Source organism: Ogataea angusta, assembly GCF_019207475.1.
Source record: "Ogataea angusta isolate 61-244 chromosome Unknown 61-244_NODE_1_length_1302399_cov_90.877568, whole genome shotgun sequence".
Classification (NCBI taxonomy): Eukaryota; Fungi; Ascomycota; class Pichiomycetes; order Pichiales; family Pichiaceae; genus Ogataea; species Ogataea angusta.
The window spans coordinates 1108492-1126460 of NW_025065215.1; the positions used below are offsets into that span (position 1 = coordinate 1108492).

The following is a 17969-nucleotide window of genomic DNA, read 5'->3' on the forward strand; positions in this document are numbered from 1 at the left end:
TAACGTATGATATAGTATTATAATATATTTGACTAGCACAGCCTAAATTTTATTATTTGACTTCTTTTCCACATGAGTGGTCTACGGCATGGTTTACTGAATGACCAATCGCAGCTTAGCATTTTGCAGTCTCACTACTACTCGCATTATGATCTGAAGCGCAACACGATGGGTGCCAATCCCTCTTGCGAGGACGAATCTTACAAGATACCGGATTGGAAGTCACAGTCGAATAAGAAGAAAACCACCACTGCTGCGCTTGTCATGTGCTTGAATCTCGGGATTCCTCCGCCGGATATACAGAAGCCTGCTGACTACCCTGTTTTGGAGGCCTTTGTGGACCCAACAACATACTCGGACCCGAAAAAGGCCCTTCAGGCGATAGGTAAGAATCTACAGTCAAACTACGAGTCCTGTGAAGGAGTGAGCTCGCGAATCAAGTACAAGCAGTCGCTGGACCCGTCTGTCGAGGACCTCAAACGGCTTTGCACAACTCTGCGCAGAAGCTCCAAGGACGAGAGGATCTTGTTTCACTACAACGGCCATGGTGTTCCACAGCCCACGCAGAGCGGAGAGATATGGGTGTTCAACAGAGGATACACGCAGTACATTCCGGTGAGCTTGTACGATCTTCAGAGCTGGCTGGGTGCTCCGTGCATTTTCGTGATAGATACGTGCGCAGCAGGTAACGTTATCGAAAATAACAAGAAATTCATACAAAAAAGAATAGAGGACGAGGCGAACGAGAGAGCAGAGAATATTTCACCGTCGCCTGTGAGTGCCTATATCGAGTCCATCCAGCTCGGTGCGTGTCGGTCTGACGAGATCCTTCCTCTTAATCCAGATCTGCCGGCAGATCTATTTACTTGCTGCTTGACAAGTCCTATAGAGATGAGTGTGAAATGGTTTGTGCTGTATTCGCCCTTAAGTCGCCATGGCTACTACGAGGTTTTGAAAAACAAAGAGGGCGAGATCATCATTCCAGGTAAGTTGACAGACAGAAGAACCCCGCTGGGCGAGTTGAACTGGATATTCACCGCCATCACGGACACAATTGCATGGACTTCTCTATCAAGGCCTTTATTTAAAAGACTGTTTCGTCAAGATTTGATGGTGGCGGTGCTGTTCAGGAATTTCCTCCTCGCGAAGAAAATCATGCCGTTGGTGGGATGCCATCCGATTTCCGACCCACCTCTGCCTGATATCAACCACCATCCAATGTGGGAGTCCTGGGACCTTGCCGTAGACGAGGTTTTGTCGCAGCTGGTGAAAAATAAATCTAATGACGACAATGCACAGCAGGAGCAGCTGGATATCCCGCAACTGCAGGTTCCAGAACACCAGCCGCCTCAGAGTGCAGCTCCCCCACACCCCTCTGTGATGAACTACCAGCATTCGTCGTTTTTCGAGCAGCATCTCACAGCCTTCGAGATCTGGCTTCAATATGGCTCCTCAACAAAAAAGCCTCCCCAGCAGCTGCCTGTTGTGTTGCAGGTTCTGCTCTCTCAGGCACACAGACTACGAGCCCTGATTCTGCTCTCTAAGTTCCTGGATCTTGGACCATGGGCTGTGTATCTTGCTCTGAGCATCGGTATTTTCCCGTACATCGTGAGGCTCCTACAGAGTCCTGCGCCCGAACTCAAGCCAGTGCTAACATTTATTTGGGCCCGGATCATGTCTGTGGACTACAAGAACACGCAGCAAGAGCTGTGCAAGGACCGCGGATACAACTACTTTGTGTCCATCTTCACGATGCAAACGAGACCGCACTTGAACGGAGCCCCAAACGGCGGTGTACAGCTGGAGATAAACGATGCGAATTACGACGAGCAGAAGGCCATGAGCGGGTTCATCCTGTCGATGTTTGTTCGCGACCATGAGGCCGGACAGAAACTGTGTTTCTCGATCGATCTGATCAAGACGTGCATTTTCTACGTTGAGACGTCCGAAAGCCCGCTTCTGAGACAATGGAGCGCGCTTCTGATGAGCCAGTTGCTGAAAAATAACCTAGAGGTTATTGTGGTGTTTTATCGCGGAAGCTTTGTTGAGAAGCTGCTGCAGATCATGAACGACCCGATCCCGGAGATCAGGGCCTCAATTATCAACTGCTTCTACAATTTTATCTACTTGGACACTGAAGACTCCGACGACAACACAGTCCGCGATGAGCTGAATAGACAGGAGATCAAAATCGCCATTGAGGTTCTGGACATGATCAACGATGGGTCGCCTTTGATCCGCAGAGAAGTTACCTGTTTCTACAGCAGGTTTGTGCTAAAATACCTCCAATTCTTCCTGGTCAGTGCCTTTGGACAGCTGGAGGAGGAAATCACTTTGGTGGACAACCCAAGCATGATCGACGAGGTGCGGCGCAAGTCGCCAGCCTACGGCTCGGTGTTCTCCTCCGTTTGGAAAGCCCTTTTAATTTTGAGCGAGGACCCTCAGGATGAAGTCAAGGACTATGCCGAGCAAGTTGTTGACTACATTCTCTGGAAGCTCAACGAGAGCGAGCTGGGTGATGTGGTAGGGGCTATGGAAGACTACTTGCTCCAAAAGCGCACAATGAGCAGCAGCGTTGGCAAGGAAGACTCGCCTCTCCGCCCGCTTTCAACCAACGGGTCTGCCCCCAAGCTGTGGAACGGCCACGATTCGGGAAGAAGAGTCCAGTCGGACTTTGATCCCCACAAACCGCCATCAAGGTCCAATCCTCGCCAAACATCGTCGTCCTCTGCACAGTCACTAACCGAAAAGCTATTTTCCAAGCTCACAATCAACAATCTGATGAAAAACCTGGGAATTCCGGAGTCTGACGAGTCCGAGACCTCAAGTCTGCACAAATTCAATTTACTGATTCAGCAGCCTGCCTCCCTTGCTTACGGCGTTGAGCCCAGACCGACGTCTCCAAGGTTTACGCCTCGTCCTAGAGACCACGGCAGACCCATCTTGCCATTGGTTAGCGGCTTTTTCCAGTACAGCTGTGAGTACTTTCAGGAGCCGCAGATTGGAAGCAGCGAGCCTGACGAGCCGGGGAGCGAGGAGTATATAAGAGGACTGTGGAGACGAAACAGAAACGAGGCCATCATTGCCGAGACACAGCCACAGAAGGAACTCTCGCTCACTGGCGACTGGAGAAACCTGATCAGCTCCCTGGACAACCGTACACAGCCTAAACTGCTCAAGTTCACGCAATTCGAGGACTGGATGGTAACCAGTGACGAGAAAGACAACATCACGGTTTTTGACTGGAGGAGCGAGAAACAGCTCTCGCGATTCTCGAACGGTAATCCCTTTGGCACTAAAATCACAGACCTGAAGCTGCTTAACGAAGACGACATACCACTACTTCTGACAGGGTCCAGTGACGGCGTGGTGAAGATCTATAAGTCGTTCAGCGATCCAAGCTCTTTCCACATGATTTCTGCCTGGCGGGCGCTCACCGACATTCTGCTGACCCCACGGTCCATAGGTCTGATTTCGGAATGGCAGCAGAGCAGGGGGTCTTTGCTGGTCACTGGTGATGTGAAGATTATCAAGATCTGGGACGCGCCAAGGGAAAAGTGCGTGAGCGATGTTCCGCTAAGATCGACCTCGCTGATCACCTCGCTCACCTCCGACCAGGTCGCAGGAGACATCTTCGTGGGCGGGTTCCAGGACGGAAGCATGAGAGTCTACGACCGGCGGCTGGATGCACGTGACTCCATGGTACGACTATGGAAGCCGAAGGACGTGCAGAGTCGGAGCATGATCAAGAACGTGCACATGCAGCGGGGCGGCCTTCGCGAGCTGGTCTCGGGGTGCTCTAACGGAATGGTGCAGCTTTGGGATATTCGTAAAGACGACCCGATTGTGCGTTTCCGCGCGTTCGACAAAACCATGACTACTGCGATGATCCACGAGCATGCCCCGTTTGTGGCGTGTGCCTCCAAGGAGGTCGACATTTACTCCACTGCGGGCGAAATGGTGGCAAGCATCGCCAACAGTGGGTTCATCCACTCACTCAACGGCACAGCCAGAACAAATTCCTACGTCAACGCTCTGTCGTTGCATCCACATCGGATGATGGTGGCTACTAATTACAACCAGAGCTCTGCCGTGAGCATCTACCAGTGCACCGAACATGCTGAGCATCACTGATCTGGAAGCGGCTACTGCGCAAGATTATGTATGCTGGAGCGTTAATAATACAGTATTCCAGCAACAGGTCGGGAAAGTAGGTCGAAGCAAAAACCAAGCCCTCTCGTCGCGACTAGGTATCTGTAGGTGACTGCCGTTCTGTATGCTGCAGGCTGATAATACCTGTATATGGACGGTGTCGCATCGATTCGTCGTCTTACGCAGGACTGCTTCATCTCCTCTGTGCCAGATCTCATGATCTGCGTCACGTGCAAATCCTTTTTCTCGCAGTTTGCCTGGCTACTTGTGCACAGCCGTAGATCTACTATTTAATCTTACGCCACATAGCAAAGTTCACAACACAAGCTCTTTGCAACTGAGTGAACAGCATTGCAACCTCATAAGCGCCACAGAAACTCCCCCACGCAGACATGTTAGAGTCGCTTGTCGCCAATATTCTCAACAAAGCCCTTGGGGCGTATGTTGAGAACTTTGACCCCAAGCAATTAAATATAGGCATTTGGAGCGGAGACGTGAAGCTCAAGAACCTGAAGCTGAAGCAGGAGTCGTTGGAGAAGTTCCAATTGCCTGTGGACGTGCGGTTTGGCCACATCGGCGAGCTGACGCTGCAAATTCCGTGGTCCAATCTCAAGAGCAAGCCTGTCAAGGTGCTGATAGAGGATGTGTTTCTGCTGTCGTCGCCGCGAATCCTGACCGAGTTTGATCCGGAGGAGGAGGCTGCGCGCGAGCTGCGGATTAAAAAGGAGAAGCTCGAAGCTCTAGAGATGGTGAACAAGAGCACGCCTTACTCTGCGAATTTGTCGGAAGACGAGCAGGCGAAAAACGAGAGTTTTACAGAGAGCCTGGTGACAAAGATCGTGGACAACTTGCAGGTGACAATCAAGAATATTCACTTTCGGTATGAAGACGACCACACGTTCACGGAGAATCCGTACACTCTTGGCTTTACTCTGGAAGAGCTGTCTGCGGTTTCTGCAGACGAAGACTGGGTTCCTGGGTTCAATGCCGGAATCACCAAGTTGGCGCGCAAGCTGCTTACTCTTGGCAGCTTGAGTGTGTACTGGGACACCGAGAACGAGACCACTCAGCTGACTGAGCACGGCGAGCTAATACATTTTTTCAGAGACGTGATCGAGCGCAACTCGCAGGTCAACAAGGACACACAGTATATTTTGAAGCCTGTTTCCGGATACGGCCATTTGACTGTCAACAAGCAGGGTGCCACGGAGTCGTCGCCGCATTACACGGGCAAGTTCTTCTTTGAGGAGTTTGGACTCGATCTGGATAGCCATCAGTACAGAGATATTTTGTGGACCACCTCGCATCTGAACTGGTACTTGAAAACACAAAAATTCCGCAAGTTTCGGCCGCAATTGTCAGTGGAGGAGGACCCGAAGGAGTGGCTGCGGTACGCTTTCAACTGTGTTTACAGCGAGATCCACGAAAGAAACTACAAATGGACGTGGGAGTACTTCAAGAAGAGACGCGATCAGAGAAAGGCGTACATCAAGTTGTGGAAGGCGCATCTGGGCAACGGGATGACGCCAGCACAACAAACTGAGCTGGATGAGCTGGAAAAAGCGCTTCAGTACGAAGACATCAAGTTCTACAGGTCGCTGGCCCGAATGGAGTTCCGCAAGGAGAACGAGACCATGTCGGTGATCCAGCCGGTTGCACAAAAGGCGCAGCAGGGGTGGTTTTCGTGGTGGGGCGGCGGCGGAACGGCCGAAAACGACAAGCAGGACTCTGAGCTGACGTTGTCGGACGAACAGCGAAAGGAGCTTTATGAGGCCATAGAGTTTGACGAGAAAAGGAAAGCCGCCGACTTGATTGACATGCCGCGCGACCGTGTGCTGGCAGCCGTCAGCTGCAACCTCCAAAAAGGCTCTTTTGCGATCCGCAACGCCAAGGGCGAGGCGAACCTGGCGGAGATCGTGTTTGAAGGCTGCGACGCGGATTTCTTCCAGCGCAAGGACTCGTTCTACGCGGGCTTCAAGCTGAACGAGTTCCGTGTCGAGGACGGCTCGGACAACACCCTGTACAAGCACATTGTGAGCGTGAAGCCGCTCAAGTGTGCCGTGGAGGATTCCGGGCTGCTGTCGCAGGACGACATGAAGGAGCCGTTTTTCCAGGTCTCGTTCGAGAACAACCCGCTGGACGAGTCTGCGGACTCGGCTTTGCTGGCCAAGATGAACAGCATGACGATTTTCCACAACCCTAAGTTCATCGAGTCGATTGTGCGTTTCTTCACGCCGCCAAAGGTGCACCTAGACACGATCGGGCTGCTGATGAACGCGGCCGAGTCGACGATCCAGGATTTCACGAAACAGACGCGGATCGGGCTGCAGTACGCGTTTGAAGAGCACAAGACCATGAACTGCAAGATGGACCTCCAGGCCCCGCTGATCATCGTGCCTGTGAACCCAGGCAGCTGGTCGTCGCCGGTGGCCGTTCTGGACGCGGGACACATCAGCATAGTCAGCGATCTCGTGAGCAAGGACCAGATCAACCAAATCAAGGCAGAAAACAAGGACAGCTACACGGAGGCCGACTGGGAGAAGATGAACTCGTTTCTGTACGACAAGTTTAATCTGATGCTGCAGGACGCGCAGATTCTGATTGGCTCCAACATCAAGTCGACGATCGAGCAGCTGCACCAGAACGGCAACAAGCCGGCCCTGATTCTGGAAGAGTTCAGCATGAAGTTTCTCGTGGAGCTGTCGATTATTCCGAGCTACTACAACCTGCCGCGCATCCGTGTTGGGGGCGACGTGCCGCAGTTCCGGGCGATGCTGAGCGACTTCCAGTACAAGGTCTTCATGGAGCTCATCGACACGGCGATCCCAAACTGCGGTCTAGAGCCGGAGTCTGGCGACGACGAGCCCGCTGACAGGTTCAAGTCGCTATTGGCAGAGCCGACGGCAGGCAGTCCTCTGGAGGAGCTGGACCACGACTCGAACTCTGCAGAGTCTGTGTCAAACGCGCAGTCGGCCAACGAGCTGGCCAGCCGCCAGCACCAGATCGAGTTCAACTTCAACATGGACCTGATCTATCTGTCGCTGAACCGGTGCTCGAACAGCGAGACGCTGGAGTCCGAGCGGCTGGTGGACCTCGTGGGCGAGAAGCTGCGGCTGCAGTTCTTCAAGACGGTCCAGGACATGCACGTGCACGTGTGGCTCGAGGACATGACGGTCGAGGACCACATCGAGCACTCGGAGTCGGACGAGTTCAAGGCGCTGGTGTCGTCGAAGCTCAACAAGGACGCGCAGAACAAGGACAACCTGTTTGAGGTGCACTACTCGCGCACGCAGCGTCTGGTTGCGTTCAAGGGCGAGATGATCGAGGTGTTCGACCAGAAAGTCGATCTGAACATTGCCGATTTCAAGGTGGTGGTGACGCGGAAGTCGATTTTGACTCTGCTGAACTTTGCGCTCAACACGTTCACGAATCCCGACGCGCCCGAGCTGCCGGCCGACAAACTGCGGCACAACAACGAGAACGAGGTGGCGACGGCGCCGCAGCACATCGACGTCCAGATCGCGCTGCAGAGCATCATTCTCGTGCTCAACGACGACGGCATCAAGCTGGCCACCATGACGCTGCAGCACGCCGACATCGGGTGTTTCCTGCTGCCGGAGAAGATGAAGATCAGTGCCAAGATCGGCGGTCTGTCGCTGTTTGACGAGGTCAACGAGGGCGCCGCGGCCGAGTCGCCGTTGCGGCAGCTGATCACGATCCGCGGCGACGAGCTCGCCGAGCTGTACTACGAGACTTTCGACGCGGCCACCAACACACAGCCGTACAACTCCAAGGTGTCGCTCAAGACGGGGTCTGTGGTGGTGATGTTTGTGGAGGAGCCGTTCACCAAGATCTTCACGTACCTGAACCAGTTCCAGAAGATGAAGTATATCTACGACCGTGCGCGCGAGACGGCGCTGAACCAGGCCAACAGCATTGAGGGAGCGAGCCTGATGAAGTTCGACGTCTTGGTGCGCGCGCCAATCCTCGTCTTTCCGAAACTCGTGGACCCGGAGAAGGGCGTCTACGACAACGTGACGGCGAACCTGGGAGAGATCTACGCGGTGAACGAGTTCACGCAAAAAGACGGCACCATGCTCAACATGATCTCTGCCGGTCTGCGCAACACGAGGGTCACGTCGTCCTTCTCCATCGGCGACCAGACACAGAACCTGGAGATCATCGACGACCTGGACGTTGGGTTTGACATCAACTACTGCGACGACGCGCAGCAGGAGCGGCCCGCCATGATCGTCACGGGCGGCGTCTCGGGCAAGGAGATGAAGCTGACCGAGGTGCAGACGCAGTACCTGCTGCGCATCATGAACCAGATCCCGCGGGTGTTTGCTGGCGGCGCAGAGCAGTCGATCGAGGAGATCGAGACGGCCGCGCGCGGCGCCAACAACCTGCTGCCGGCTGCCGAGCACAGGTCACGTGACGCCCCGCAGCAGGGCGGCTCGCCAGAGCGGGTCAGCTTCGACGTCGACTTCAACGTGCCGATCCTCGCTCTCACGCTGTACAACCGCACGGCCGGCTCGTGTGGGCTGGACGGAAAGTCGCTGTCGCGGTTTTCGCTCAACGACATCGGCGTCAAGATGGAGATGCGCGAGAACGGCAACTTCAAGTCGGACCTCCACGTCAAGTCGTTTGTCGTGGAGGACGTGCGCGAGCACACAGACAACAAGTTCACCAACATCATCCCGCCGATCTCGCCCACAGACTACCAGTTCATGGCGTCGGTGACGTCGGAGACGAGGGACGAGCAGAAGGTGGTCAACATCAACCTGGCGATCGACAACCCGAAGGTGATTCTGGCATTGGACTATCTGTTTTCGCTGAAGGAGTTTGCCGACTATGCTCTGGCCGGCGACGAGCCCGGGACGTTCGAGCTGGAACGTGTCGACGACTCGGACGACGAAGAAAGCTCCGAGCCGGAACAGCGGCCGCAGCCGCAGCACGAGGCCGCTGCGGCACAGCCCGAGTCTGAGCTGGTGGTGCAGTACGCGGTCAACGTTGTCGATCCGTCGCTGATTATTCTGGCAAACCCGCAGAACGCAGACTCGGAGGCCATTGTGCTGAAGGTGAGCCAGTTCCTTGTGACGAGCCAGAACATCCTGAACGTGAACGCGATTGGCATGGGCATGTTTCTGTGCAAGATGGATGCGTACGAGACGAGCCGGCTGCGGGTCGTGGACGACTTCTCTGCGAGCTTCAACCTGGACTCGCGCGGGTCGACGGCGACGCAGTTCCTCAGCGTGGTCGACATGACGATCGACCCGCTCATGATGCGGATCTCGCTCAGGGATATCCGTCTTGCACTGGAGATAATCAACAAGGCCTCGTCGATGTACGCGAAAATCCAGGAGGCTGCCAAGACAGAGGACCGCGCGGCGCCGGCCACAGCGTACGTCGCGTTCCCGGACGAGCTGGGCAAGAAGTTCAGCAAGTACGCGCCGTCGCTGCTGTCGTCGGTGTCGCGCAGCACGCGGCAGACGGACGGCGGCACGGACGAGCTCGTGGTGATTGTCAAGAACGAGCGGCTGAAGCTGAACGTTTCCGGGCTGCGGCTTGTGGTCATCGGCGACGTGCACGAGCTGCCCGTGCTGGACATGGAGGTGAAGCCGTTTGAGCTGACGGCGAAGAACTGGTCCACGGACCTGGAGGCGGACACGAGCATCAAGTCGCTCGTCAACATCTTCAACTACTCGACGTCGGCGTGGGAGCCGCTGCTGGAGCCGTGGTCGTTCAGCGTGCACGTTTCGAAAGTGAGCGAGCCGTCGCCGTCGTTCACCGTGGACGTGGCGTCGCGCGAGTCGGCCGAGATCACGGTCACGTCGCGCAGCATCGCGCTGCTCTCGCACGTGAGCGCGCTGATCACCGAGGACACCGACCTCAAGCCGCGCGGCGAGGACGCGCCATACCGGATCATCAACGAGACGGGCCACGACCTGCACATCTGGATCGACGACGGCGACCCGAGCTTGCAGGAGCGGAGGCAGCTGACGGTGCTCAGGAACAACCAGACGGTGCCGTGGTCGTTCGAGGACTGGCGCAAGGTCAGAGAGACGCTCGCGGCGGACGCCGAGTCGAACTTCATCGGCGTCGAGCTGCTGGACTCGCCGTACGCGCCGGTGCGCCGCGTCTCGCTGCGCAGCGAGGGGGAGGACGTGTTTATGCTGAACCCGAAGCTGGCGGAGGGCTATCATAACCGGATCGCGTGCGAGATCGTGCTGGGCGAGGATAAGGTCAAGAAGGTGTATTTGAAGTCGACGCTGACGATCCAGAACTTCACGCAGACGCCGATCCGTGTGGCGTCGCTGGCACGGACGGGCGCCACGGACGACGTGCTGGACGAGCTGGTGATCGCCGCTGGCGACCGGCAGGCGGTCCCCGTGGAGCACGTGTACAACGGCCGGCTCGCGGTCCGGCCCGAGGTGCACGAGCAGTCGTTTGGGTGGTCGTCGTCCAAGATCATGGGCAGCCACACGACGATCGACTTCGACTGGCGCGGCATCATGAAGAACGACATGGTGCTGGAGTGTCCGCAGCGCGAGGACGGCGTGGCGAAGCGGTACTTCTTCCGTGCACACGCCACATTCAACGAGAAAGAAGTGCTCACCCAGATATATCCGCACATGACCATCAACATCACGCCGCCGCTCGAGATCGAGAACCTGCTGCCGTTCGATATCACCTGGAAGGTGTTCCAGAAAGGGTTCAAGACGTGGACCGGGGGTCTGAAAAAGGGGGCCACCAAGTCGATCCACGTGGTGGACATGAACGCGATCCTGATGCTGCACATCAAGCCGCTGCAGTCCAAGTACCGCGAGTCGGAGGCGGGGTTCATCAACGTTCCGGACCGCTCGCGCATCCCGCTGAGCAAACGGCTCACGCTCAAGAGCGAGGACGGCCAGCGGCTGCATCTGGGACTGCACTACGTGAACAGCGGCCGGTCCGGGCTCAAGATCCTGATCTATTCGCCGTACCTCGTGCTCAACCGGACCGGCAAGGACCTCAGTCTGAGCGACCGGTTCAACAAGATGATCTGCGAGGCGCACTCGCCGGACGCGCCAGAGCAGACTGTTCCCGGGCTATTTTCGTTTGACTACGACGCTACAGACACGAAACGGTTTATGGGCGGCAACCTGGAGGAAAACCGCGCCGTTCTGCGTGTAGGCGACTCGCAGCCCAGCACCAACATTAGTCTGGACAAGATCGGGCAGTCGTTCGAGGTGAAAGTGCCGTTGAAAGACCGCGAGCTCGAAAACGACGTGGGCATCCATATCACCGAGGGCGAGGGAATCTACTCGCTGACCAAGGTGATCAGCGTTGTTCCGCGGTACGTGATCCGCAACAGTCTGGCAGACGCGGTGCAGGTGGCCAAGGTGGGTGCTTCTGGCGTGCTGCACATCGACCCCGGCCAGTTCAGTCCGTTGTACGAGATGCCGCGCACGGATGCCAAACAGCTGCAGATCGGGTTCTCGGGCAGAAAGGCCGCGCTGTCGGCGCCGTTTGGCATCAACGACATGGGCGAGGTGTTCATCCGTGTGCAGAAGCTGAACGAGAACGCGCACAAGCTGGTGCGTGTGGTGATCAGCACGGAGGCCGCGGCCATTTTTGTCGACATTCTGGACGCCAAGGACATGTGGCCGTACTCGATCCGCAACTTCAGCGACTACGAGTTCTTCATCTACCAGTCGGACCCGAACATCAACGAGGAGGGCCGGCGTGTGTCGCAGGTGCCGTTCAAGCCCATTTTCTACCGCATCCCGCCAAAGAGCGCCATGCCGTACGCGTGGGACTATCCGGCCGCGCAGTACAAGGAGCTGGTTCTGCGGAGCGGCTCCCGCGAGCGGTACGTGCATCTGGCCGAGATCGGCACGCTCATGCCGATGAAAATAGGCAAGGGCGCCGACGGCACGACCAAGATCGTCGACCTGAACGTGGTCGCCGACGGCACGATCCAGTCGCTCATCATCTCGAACTACGACCCGAAAACGAGCATGTACCAGCTCAAGCACACCAGCTCGTCGCAATCTGTCGTCGGGGGCACGGCCAACGCCGACAAGTTCGAGACCATCGAGAAGGACGAAAACTACTACACCAAGGTGCTTGTGCGGTTCGAAGGCCTCGGCGTGTCGCTGATCAACACCAAGCACCAGGAGCTCTGCTACACCACTGTGCGCGGCATGGAGCTGCGCTACAACGAGTCCGACATCTACCAGAACTTCAGCTTCAAGCTCAAGTGGATCCAGATCGACAACCAGCTGTACCCAAACATCTACCCGATCATCGTGTATCCGTCGGTTGTGCCGAAATCCACGGCCGAGATGAACGACCATCCGGCGTTCTCGATGGCGATATCGCGGCTCAAAGACGAAACGCACGGCGTCAACTACATCAAGTACGCCACGATGCTGCTGCAAGAAATGTCGATCGAGGTAGACGAGGACTTTTTGTTTGCGCTGCTCGAGTTTTCAAAGCTCCCCGGCGCCGCATGGAACAAAGACGTCCAGAACGTGCTCTGGGACGAGAACTTGCAGATCCCAGAGCCGCCAACGGTGCGCTCGGGCAACGACCTCTACTTCGAGGCTCTGCATTTGCAACCGTTGCAGTTTAACCTCTCGTTCGTGCGCACCGAGCGCGTCAACACAGAGGACGCGGCCGAGGCCCAGAACGCGCTCGCCGTCGTCTTCAACATCCTCACCATGGCCATCGGCAACATCAACGACGCGCCCGTGCGCCTCGGCTCGCTCTTCCTCGAGAACATCCGTACACCGCTCCCGTACCTCGTGCAGAACATCAGCGAGCACTACCAGCAGGCGTTCCTGTACCAGGTGTACAAGGTGCTGGGGTCTGCAGACGTGCTGGGCAACCCTGTGGGGCTGTTCAACAACATCAGCTCGGGCGTGATGGACATCTTCTATGAGCCGTACCAGGGCTTCATCATGACGGACCGGCCGCAGGAGCTGGGCATTGGGCTGGCCAAGGGCGGGCTGAGTTTTGTGAAGAAGTCTGTGTTTGGGTTCAGCGACAGCTTTGCGCGGTTCACGGGGTCTATGGCCAAAGGGCTGACTGCTGCGACGATGGACAAGAATTTCCAGGAGCGGCGCCGGCTCATGAGACAGCGCAACAAGCCGAAACACCCGATCTATGGCATCACATCGGGCGCGACGTCGCTTGTGGAGGGCATTTCGAGCGGACTAACAGGAATCGCGACGGCCCCGATCGAGGGTGCGAACCAGGAGGGTGCGTCTGGCTTTTTCAAAGGGCTGGGCAAAGGTTTAATAGGGCTGCCGACAAAGACGGCAACAGGGTTCTTTGACTTCGCTAACAACATCAGCGAGGGGATCCGCAACACGGCGACCGCGTTCGATGCCGAGGGCCTCGACAAAGTGCGGCTGCCGCGGTTCGTCAACCCGGACGGCACGCTGACGCCGTTCAGCGAGAGAGAAGCACAGGGCCAGTTCTGGCTCAAGAGCTGCGAGGGCGGGAAGTACTTTGACGAGCGGTACCTTGCGCACGTGATTCTGCCCGGCCAGGAGCACTGTGTGATTGTGAGCATGAAGCGTATCGTCATTGTGTCGATCGTCAAGATGACAGTCGAATGGGAGATCCTGTACGACCAGATCGACAGCATCACGCTGGAGAACTCGGGCATTCGCATCAGACAGAAACGGATGGCCGGCGTCGAGCGGTTCATCCCGATCCCCGACCCGGCAGACAAAAAGTTCCTCTACAGCAAGATTGCCGTTGCCGTGCAGGAGTTCAACAAGAGGTGTATTATTGCTCTATAGGAAATGACTAGATACAAGTCCGGTACGTTTTTTTAGACTGCTGATGAATTTTGCTGCTGGCTCTGCCCCATATCCCTCCAGCCTTGCCGCCACGCACTCCACCGCGCCGTCTATGGTGGCCACCACCAATTTTCCGTCCCTGAGAGAAAATTGTCCTGGCTGTGCAGACTCGCCGCGCGCGGTAGCTCGTTGCAAGCTTGGCAGGTACACGCGCTTGAGGATGGGCTGCTGCTCCTTGGAGACGGCCTGGACGTTCGCGAAGAGCGGGCCGAGCGTGCTCTGGCGCCGCAGGATGTGGCCCGTGGTGTATTTGTTCCAGTCGATGCGTTTGTCTGCGGGCGTTATTTTCGCCGCGTACGAGTAGCTTTCCTGGGGGACAATCGACGGGTAGTTCTGCGGCTCGTACAGACCGGTGTCCAAAACGTTTCTCAGCAGCCTGCCGCCGGCATCGGCCAGTTTCTCGCACAGAGAGTCGAAGGTCTCTGTTTCGGCGATGTCTTGCCTTTCCTGCGCCAGAATGCGACCACGGTCAAACCTCTTCTTATCGAGCGTCTGCAGGGAAACCCCGGTGTAGTTCTGGTGGCTGAGCAGTGCGCGTTGCAGAGGGGCTGGCCCGGAGAACGCTGGCAGCAGCGACGGGTGCACGTTGAGACCCGGGTACTTGAGCGATTCGAGGAAGGAGGCCGGTATCAGCAGCCCAAAGGACACAGCCACGCAGATGTCGAACTGGCCCCTCAGCCGGTCGAAGTCTGCGCGTTCGTCGGCGCGCACAAGCGGCAGACCTGTCTGGCTGGCGTATCCCACGATGAGCGGTTCCCTGTATTGTCTGAGCCCGCGGCCGCTCAGTTTGGCCGTCCGTGCAACCACGGTGATAGCGTCGGCGTACTTCGGAAGCAGGTGCGTCAGACACCGGATCGAAAACTTGTCTGAGCCAAAGTATGCGATTTTAAGCATAATTTTTCCAGTAGCGAATTTATATTTATTTATTCACAGGCAAACACCCACTCGTTATCTACCGATGGCTCCGTCTGCATGGGTGATTGTCACGTGCGCGTCCATTGCGAGTCTCAATTGCGGGACCCTGTACTTCTTTGGCGCGTATTCACCGCAGGTCGCGTCCCAGCTACGGTACACGGCCGCACAAACGTCGCGGATCGCGATAGCTGGACAGTCCGCCACGGTCCTGGCCGGCCCGCCATGCGGACACGTTATCGACGCGGTCGGGTTCACTGTCCCGGCGGTCTTGGGCACCCTGGCGATCTGGCTGGGGTACTTCCTGTTCTACAAGCAGTACTCGTCTGCTGCCTCAAATGTACCATATAGCTGCTTTTTATTTGCTCTGATCGGCGTGGGCAGCACTGGACTCAGCTCTGCGTGCGTGAAAAGCAGCATGCTCGCGTGGCCTGCGCGCAAGGGCCTTGCCGTGGCGCTGCCGCTGGCATGCTACGGCGCCAGCGGCATCTTCTTTTCCAGGCTGGGGAGCTGGTTCACGCCGGGCGACACAGCCGAGTTCCTCAAGATGGTGGCTAGTGTGACGTTTGGAATCGGACTGGTCACGGCGCCCGTGCTGTGCGTGTACGACTGGCGCCGGCCGCGTGCGCCTGCGGCTAGCGTGGCGGCGGCCATCGAGATGCAGGCGCTGTCGTCGCCGCGGCCTGTGCTGCGCCACACAGAGAAGCCACACGCACTCTATACTCCCGAGTTCTGGATGGTCACAGCAGCGCTGGGACTGCTTGCCGGGATCGGGCAGATGTACATCTACGGTCTCGGCATGATTGTGTGCTCGCTGTACGCGTTGCCGTCGCAGACGCAGCAGACTCTCGCCGCATACGATGTGGCGGTGCAGGAGCACCAGCACGCGCAGGTGAGTCTGCTCTCGCTGTGCTCGACGGGCGGGCGCCTGCTGGGCGGGCTGGTGGCGGACGAGTTCCACGCGCGCGTGCGGCGGTCGCGAACGTACCTGCTGCTCGTTCCCGCCACGCTGATCGGCGCAGTCCAGGTTGGTGGCATTTTTTCGCAAAACCTGCGTGCGCTCTCTTTTTTGTCTGTGGGGCTGGGGCTGGGGTACGGCTCGCTGTACACGCTGACACCGCTGGTGGTGAGCGACCTGTGGGGGATGACAAGCTTCAGCACGAACTGGGGGCTGTGCAACCTGACTCCGGTGGTGACCAACCTCGTGCTGAGCACGCTGTTCGCCCGCAACTACGACCTGCATACCGAAAATCTGGAGATATCCGGGGAAGCGAGACGGCTGTGCATGTCCGGATACAGGTGCTACAACGGCGCGTTCTGGGGCACGCTGGTGCTGGCAGTGGTCGCGTGCGGGTTCCTTTGGGCGCTGGTGAGCCGGCAGACGCACTACACTCCGCTGCAAAAAGAGGAGACCGAATAAATAATTTTTTTTAATTTTTCTCCAAATTCTCGTCGTACCTGCCTGCTGACAACGATGAGCTCGTCCTCGGCGTGGAAATTCGCGCACCAGATCTTCAACAGACAAAACCTCAAGTATGTGTTCACGACACATTTCTGGGGCCCCGTGTCGAACTTCGGGCTTCCCATCGCGGCTGTCATGGATATCAGAAACAAGTCTCCAGAGGTGATCAGCGGACCAATGACCGGTTCGCTGATTGTTTACTCTTTGGTGTTTATGCGCTACGCGCTCGCCGTCAGACCAGCCAATTACTTGCTTTTTGTGTGCCATTTGCTCAACGAGGGAGCCCAAATCGGCCAGGGAGTCAGGTATATCAAGTATCACTATGGCGACAAGGTGCAGAAATAGGCGTTCAGTTTATAAACTCGAGATTAATATAATTCCCTAATCAAACAGGCCCTTGGCAATGGGCACCTGCGTCGGGTCCAGCTGGTCAGGGTCGAAGGGCAACGGCTCGGGCTGGGGGTTCTCTTGTGCGCGGGCCGTCGCCGGCGGACTCCGAGGCCGGTCCTGCGTAGCCGTGTCGCGGTTCTCGCTGTCCCAGACGATCTGTGCGGGAGCAGTCGACTCCGCCGGCTCGGACACAAACAGTGACTCTGCGGACTGTGGCTGTTTTGCCGGCTCGGCAAACGGAGCAGACTCTGCGGCCTCGCTGTCGCTGATCATGGTGAGCGTAAACAAACACACCTCGCACCGGTCGTGTTCTCCCCTCGCGATGCGGCGCTCAAACACGATCGGAGAACCCTCGTAGCTGAACTTTATCGAGCACTCGCCGCTCTCGGCGCCCGCCAGCTGCACAAAAGTGCGGAAATCGCGTAACCTGAACGCGATAGTGTGTTTTTCGTCGCCAGGAAGAGTGTTCTCGTCCACCAGGTCGTTCAAGCTCAGCTGCATCGAGAGACTCATCGGCTGCGTCGCCAGCGACGCGTTCTTCTGGCTCAGCAGCTCCTTGCGGTTGAATCCGTGCAAGAGCATCTTGCGTGCACTGGGATACACCTCAAGCCTGAAATCCTCGAGGCCCTGGCCAAACATGCTCAGAAACTTTTTTAGAATGCGGATATCCATCACCAGATGGTGTACACGGTCTTCCTGGTCTTGTGTCCGCACCAATCGGGCATATACCCTGCTGATTTTGAGATCGTCCGAGGTGTATCCGGGTCGAAACGTCAGTGAGTAGTTCTTGGTCACTCCGTTCGTGCGCATGGCCTCCACGAACAGCTTGTTGCTGAAGATCTGGCTTGAATCGGGCACGTTCTCGTGGATCAGCAGCATTTTCAGCGACTCCGTGTTTTCGCAGTCTTTGAAGCACACGTTCATGGTTTTGCTATTGATCAGAAAGCTGAACGTCTGCGTGTTGTTCACAACCGGCAGATCGCCTTCTATGGTGAAGGTGTGGAAAAACTCCTGGCGAAAAGTGCACGTCAAAGAGCTGGTCTTGTTGATGTTCACGGCCGTCAGCAGCAACTCGTACTTGTCGCCCGCCTCCTTCAACGTGACCTTGATGGTATCCGAGATCGTCGACAATGCGTAGACGCACCGCGTCCATATGATGGCCTCTGTGAAGAGAGCCTCCAATTTGAAAGGCATAC

At 56.9% G+C, this 17969-nt stretch overlaps 6 protein-coding genes across 6 annotated transcripts; 5 read left to right on the forward strand and 1 right to left on the reverse strand.

Moving 5' to 3' along the window:
- Window positions 1-72: 72 nt before the first annotated feature.
- KL928_000679 (uncharacterized protein) lies at window positions 73-4134 on the forward strand (the record flags this gene model as incomplete). Its single annotated transcript, XM_043206400.1, has 1 exon — window positions 73-4134. One exon carries the CDS (start codon window positions 73-75, stop codon window positions 4132-4134), a length of 4062 nt encoding a protein of 1353 aa, XP_043062574.1.
- Window positions 4135-4544: 410 nt separating this feature from the next.
- KL928_000680 (uncharacterized protein) lies at window positions 4545-13949 on the forward strand (the record flags this gene model as incomplete). The annotated part of the gene is made up of 1 exon (XM_043206402.1): window positions 4545-13949. One exon carries the CDS (start codon window positions 4545-4547, stop codon window positions 13947-13949), a length of 9405 nt encoding a protein of 3134 aa, XP_043062575.1.
- Window positions 13950-13992: 43 nt separating this feature from the next.
- Window positions 13993-14879, forward strand: KL928_000681 (uncharacterized protein; the record flags this gene model as incomplete). The annotated part of the gene is made up of 2 exons (XM_043206403.1): window positions 13993-14057; window positions 14135-14879. 2 exons carry the CDS (start codon window positions 13993-13995, stop codon window positions 14877-14879), a joined length of 810 nt encoding a protein of 269 aa, XP_043062576.1.
- Window positions 14880-14967: 88 nt separating this feature from the next.
- KL928_000682 (uncharacterized protein) lies at window positions 14968-16355 on the forward strand (the record flags this gene model as incomplete). Its single annotated transcript, XM_043206404.1, has 2 exons — window positions 14968-15501; window positions 15561-16355. The coding sequence occupies 2 exons, from the start codon at window positions 14968-14970 to the stop codon at window positions 16353-16355; spliced, it is 1329 nt and encodes a 442-aa protein (XP_043062577.1).
- Window positions 16356-16395: 40 nt separating this feature from the next.
- KL928_000683 (uncharacterized protein) lies at window positions 16396-16728 on the forward strand (the record flags this gene model as incomplete). Its single annotated transcript, XM_043206405.1, has 1 exon — window positions 16396-16728. The coding sequence occupies one exon, from the start codon at window positions 16396-16398 to the stop codon at window positions 16726-16728; it is 333 nt and encodes a 110-aa protein (XP_043062578.1).
- Window positions 16729-16764: 36 nt separating this feature from the next.
- On the reverse strand, window positions 16765-17967 carry KL928_000684 (uncharacterized protein; the record flags this gene model as incomplete). The annotated part of the gene is made up of 1 exon (XM_043206406.1): window positions 16765-17967. One exon carries the CDS (start codon window positions 17965-17967, stop codon window positions 16765-16767), a length of 1203 nt encoding a protein of 400 aa, XP_043062579.1.
- Between the last annotated feature and the right edge of the window lie 2 nt (window positions 17968-17969).